This window comes from Eimeria tenella, genomic scaffold (genome assembly GCF_000499545.2).
Source record: "Eimeria tenella Houghton genomic scaffold, Eth_scaff288, whole genome shotgun sequence".
NCBI lineage: Eukaryota > Apicomplexa > Conoidasida > Eucoccidiorida > Eimeriidae > Eimeria > Eimeria tenella.
The window spans coordinates 3,595-8,594 of NW_013542756.1; the positions used below are offsets into that span (position 1 = coordinate 3,595).

Below are 5,000 nucleotides of genomic sequence, written 5' to 3' on the forward strand. Positions count from 1 at the left end.
TGCATGCATGCAGGCGTGCGTGCATGCGTGCATGCATGCAGGCGTGCATGCATGCGTGCGTGCAGGCAGGCGGAGGGGCAGGCATGCAAGCATGCATGCGGAGGTCCAGGCATGCGTGCATGCATGCGTGCGTGCATGCGAGCATTGCTCCGTGCATGCATGCATGCCCTGCTGCATGTATGCATGCGCTGCTGCATGCATGCATGCTGCTGCATGCATGCGCTTCTGCATGCAGCAGTGCATGCGTAAATGCATGCACTAGTGCATGCAAGCAGCTTCCGCGGAGGCCCGCCAGCAGCTGACGTGCATGCAGATGCATGCGTGGGGGCAAGACCCGCTGGCTTGTTTGCGGTTCAAAGTGTGGGGTGCCTGCATGCACGCATGCATGCATGCATGCAGGCACGCAGGCATGCAGGTGCTTGTCTGCAGCTGCAGCTGTGGGGCTGCGCAGCAGCGCAATTCTTTTGTATCCTTTTTCGAGTCTTTGCAGGCTCTAGCAGCAAGCAATGCAGCGCTGGAGCACCGCAGCAACAGCGCTGCAGCAGCAGCAGCTGCAGCAGCAGCAGCTGCAGCAGCAGCTGCTGCTGTTGCTCCTGCTGCGCCAGCCACAACGTGCGCAGCAGACGCAGAAGGCGCGCAGCAGATGGAGAGCCTGCTGCTATCACTGCAACAGGTGCTGCAGCAGCAGGAGGGGCACCTGCTGCTACAGCAGCAGCTGCCGCTGCTGCAGCTGAGTTTTCAGCTAGGGACAGCGACTGAGCTCGCAATGGATGCTGCTGGGCTCTGCGAAGCAGCAGCAGCAGCAGCAGCAACAGCAGCAACAGCAGATGAAACTTCAGTTTTTCGTTTTCTGCTTTTTCTTTTACCTCTTTGCGTTGCTTGGGGTTTGGGGTGTACGTACACCTCACGCGACCAGCAGAGGGAGCTGCCAAAGGGAGCCTGCGGCAGCAGCAGTGGCGTTGCTGCAGCAGCAGCGGCGTTGCTGCAGCAGCAGCGGCGTTGTTGCGGCAGCAGCAGCGGCGTTGCTGCGGCAGCAGCAGCTGCCGCTGCTGCTGCTGCTCAAAGCCGCACGCGGAGAGCTTTTTAAAGGCTGCAGCAGCAAACGAGATGGGCTGCAGCGACACAATGCTCCCTCCCCAGCCCGCTGCGGCAACAGCAGCAGCAGCAGCAGCAGCAGCAGCAGCAGGGCCTCGAAGGCCCTGCGTTTTTCAATTTTTTCCCGAAGACGTCTTTGGCGCTGCACTGCTGCTGTCGTTTGTCTTTAACATTTTCTTTTTGCTGCATGCAAAAATGTCTTTTCTTCTTTTTGCAGATGCATGCAAAAAGTCTTTTCTTCTTTTGCAGCTGCATGCAAAAGCTTTTAATAAATCATTTTGAACTTCCTGGAGTCAAATGGCATTTTTAATTTTAAATACTTTAGGAGAAAAGTCGCAGAAGTTCGGGTGTACAGACAGCTGAAGCTGCATGCATGCAGATTTATTTCCACTTGAATAAAACATTTTATTAAATAAATATCAACACAAATATAATGCAAAGGATAAATTTTATTTTATTTTATTTTAATATATTTATAAATATTTAAATGCATATTTATCTTCATTTACTAAATTGTTTAAATACCAGATTGCATGCACAAACACGCATTTGCTGCGTGCGCTCTTTTCTGTTAACTTCGGCTGCATGCATTTGCCAATTTGTTTATTTCTGTTTTTTATTCTTTTGCTTTTATTCATTTTAATTGTGTTTATTTATAATTTCATTTGTCATTCATTCATTTTTTATAGCTTTTAAGTCCTTGGAGGGTTCAGGGTTCAGGGTTTAGGGTTTAGGGTTTAGGGTATAGGGTTTAGGGTTTAGGGTTTAAACTTTGAAGTGAAAGTCGTGTGCTCCCCAATTTATTACAAAAATTAGTTGAAATGCAGCGGCGGTTGTGCTGGATTGCTGCTGCTGCTGTTGCTGCTGCTGCAGTTTTTTCTGGTGCTACTGTTGCTGCTGCAGCTCATGCAGTTGCAGCAGCTGCGCTGCAGCTGCCGCCCGCGCGCATATTGCTGCTGCAGCAGATGCTGCAGAGACTAAAGTTGCTGCTGCTACTGCTGCTCCTCGTTGTGCTCCTGTTGCTGCTCCTGCTCCTGCTGCTCCTGCTGCTCCTGCTGCTGCTGCTGCTGCTGCTGCTGCTGCTGCATCGCCTGCTCTATCTCTTCCCTTAACTCGAGATCTGCTGCAGCAACTGCCTGCTGCAGCTGCTGAAGCTCAGGTGTCTCTTCATGTGTGTGGGGCCGCCGAAGGAGACAAGCAGCAGCTTGGCGGGCCAAGAAGTCTGAGCGCAGCAGCAGCAGCATCAGCTGCCGCTGCCGCTGCTGCTGCTGCTGCTGCTGCTCCTCTTCTTGCTCCTTCTGCTCCTCGTGCTGCCGCCACAGTTGGTGCCGCTGCTGCTGCTCCTTCCCACGTCCTTGCTGCTCCTCCTGCTGCGGCTGCTGCTCCTCGTGCTGCTGCTCCTCCTCGTTTTGCTGCTCCTCATACGGCGCCTGCTGCTGCTGCTGCTGCAGCTGCTTGAAGCCTTCCCTTATGGAAGACACTGCAGCAGCAAACTGCTGCAGCGCAGCAACAAGATTTCCTTCTTCTGCTTCAAGCAGCCCCAGCAGCGTCTGTTGCGTCATTTCAGCATCTGCAGGCAAACCCTAAACCCTAAACCTTGAACCCTAAACCCTAAACCCTGACCTAGCAGCAAGCAGCACAATTCAGAAGGTATATAAGAGGAGTGTTGCTCAAGGCCTCACAAATGCATCTCTAGGGTTTAGGGTTTGGCGTCTAGGGTTTAGGGTTTAGGGTTTAGCAGGCTGACCAATGTCTGCTGGAGTATTCATAAGCACGAGCGCCCGAGCTGTCTCAAGAGGTCGAAGCCACTGCTGCTGCTGCTGCTGCTGCTGCTCTTGGCGCTGCTCCTGGTGCTGCTGCAGCAGCGCAGCAGCAAGCCGCAGCCTGAGCCCCCCGTACCAGGTGCATGCAAGACCTGCTGCTGCAGCAGCTTCTCTGGGGGAGCTGCTTTCTGCTGCAGCAGGCGTGGGCGGTGCTGCTGCACCTTCTGCTGCTGCTGCGTCCGTCGCCGCTGCAGCAGCAGCAGCAGCAGCAGCAAACGGAGGAGGCGGCCAAAAGGAGTCCCGAAATATAATGCTGCTGTGGCTCGCCAACACATTTGCTGCTCGCAGTTCGCCCCGCATGAAGCAGCGGCAGCAAACTGCTGCTTGGCGGTTTTGCTGCAGCAGCAAAGAAGCAAGACAGAGGAATCCCCAGGGTTCAGCTCTGCTGGGGTTGAGTCGGTTTGCTGCTGCTGCTGCTTGCAGCGCCTGCTGCAGCAGCTGCTGCTCCTTCTCCCGCTGCTGCTGCTGCTGCCGCTGCTGCCGCTCTAGCTGCTGCTGCTCACGCTCCTCCCGCTCCTGCTGCTGCTGCTGCTCCTCCTCCTCCAGCAGCGCTGCAGCTCTGCACAAGCTGCTGAATGTTTGCTTCTGCAGCTGCTGCTGTTGCTGCTGCTGCTGCAGCAGCAGCTGCTGCTGCTGCTGCTGCTGGTGCAGCAGCAGCAAACATGCTGACAGACCCAGCCAGCCTTCAGCAGTCTCGCAGAGGGACAGCGACTTGGAAAAATATTCGCAGCCAATAGACCCCCGGCTGCGCAGCAGCAACAAACCCTAAACCCTAAACCCTAAACCCTAAACCCTAAACCCTAGTCCCGTGTGTACCTAGTGCTGCAGCGGCATCTCTCGGGCGCAAGGAGAGACAGCAAAAGATGCAAGGAGGCATTAAGTAAAACCCCAGACCCTAGGGTTTAGGATTTAGGGTTTTCGGTGTCTTCAGAATTCAGGTTTTAGGGTTTAGGCTGAGGTTCAGTGTCTAGGGTTTAGGGTTTAGGATTTAGGGTTTAGAGTTTTGGCTTTTAGGCGGCGCAGCCCCCAAGCTTCAAAGCTTGGGGCAGGAACTCCGGGGCTAGGGTTTTGCTTCTGGAACTGGTGAGTAGCTGCAACCACCTAGGGTTTAGGGTTTAGGGTTTAGGGTTTAGGGTTTAGGGTTTAGGTTTTAGGGTTTAGGGTTTAGGGTTTACTCGAGTTGAAAGGCGACTTGTCCGCAGCGGAGGTAAAGAGCAGCGTCTGTGGAGGGAAGAGAAGTTTTGAGACTTTTTTGAAATAAATAAAAAGCTTTGAGGGTTTGGTTTGCTTCTGCTGCTGCTGCTGCTGCTAAAGACAAAGAAAAGGGACATGTGGGGCCCCGCAGCAGCAGCGCAGCAGCAGCAGCAGCAGCCGCCCCCTCAGCTGTACGTACACCCAAACGCCAGCAGCAGCAGCAAACGCAGCAGCTCCAAACCCCACGAACAAAAAGAACGTAATTAAAAGATATTAAAAATGTATGAGAATATAATTTATAAATATTTAAAATTTAATTAAGAAAATAATTAAAAGATATTTAAACCGTAATTAAGAATATTCAAAATATAATTAAAAATATAATTAAAAAGATATCTAAAATTTTTTAAAGGTAAATAAAGATATAATTAAGAAGACGTTTAAAAGATAATTAAAAATATAATTAAAGGTGTAATTAAAAAGATATTTAAAAAGTGGTTTAAAAGTTAATTAAAGAATAATTGAGAAGATAATTAAAAGGATAATCAAAAAGATAAATAAAAATAGAATTAAACAAATAAATAAAAAGAGACAAAAGCAGATCAAAATAAAATGAAAAATAAAAAGAAATATAAAGAAATAAAGAAGAAATGAAAAAGAAATAAAAAAGAAATAAAAAAATAAAAACAAATAAAAACAAATAAAAAAGAAATAAAAATGAAATTTAAAAAATTAAAAAACTAAAAAAAAATGAAGAAAAGCAAAAGGAAAGAAAGGGGCACCAATGAAGACAAAGTGCTGCACCAGAAAAAAAAAATAGATAAATAAATAAATAGATGAACAAATAAATAAATAAATGCCAAGTTCCACGGCGCATTGGCAAACGGC

The 5,000-nt window shown here is 49.5% G+C and overlaps 1 protein-coding gene across 1 annotated transcript in view; it reads right to left on the reverse strand.

The window, feature by feature from the left end:
* Positions 1-2,087: 2,087 nt before the first annotated feature.
* ETH_00035150 (TPR domain-containing protein, putative) overlaps positions 2,088-5,000 on the reverse strand; it is a gene marked incomplete at both ends in the record, with an annotated part of 5,550 nt that continues 2,637 nt past the window's right edge. Inside the window, 3 exons of the mRNA XM_013375547.1 lie at positions 2,088-2,665; positions 2,843-3,663; positions 4,094-4,301. Of these exons, the coding sequence (XP_013231001.1) occupies positions 2,088-2,665; positions 2,843-3,663; positions 4,094-4,301 (1,607 nt within the window). The remainder of the gene's footprint in view (positions 2,666-2,842; positions 3,664-4,093; positions 4,302-5,000) is intronic.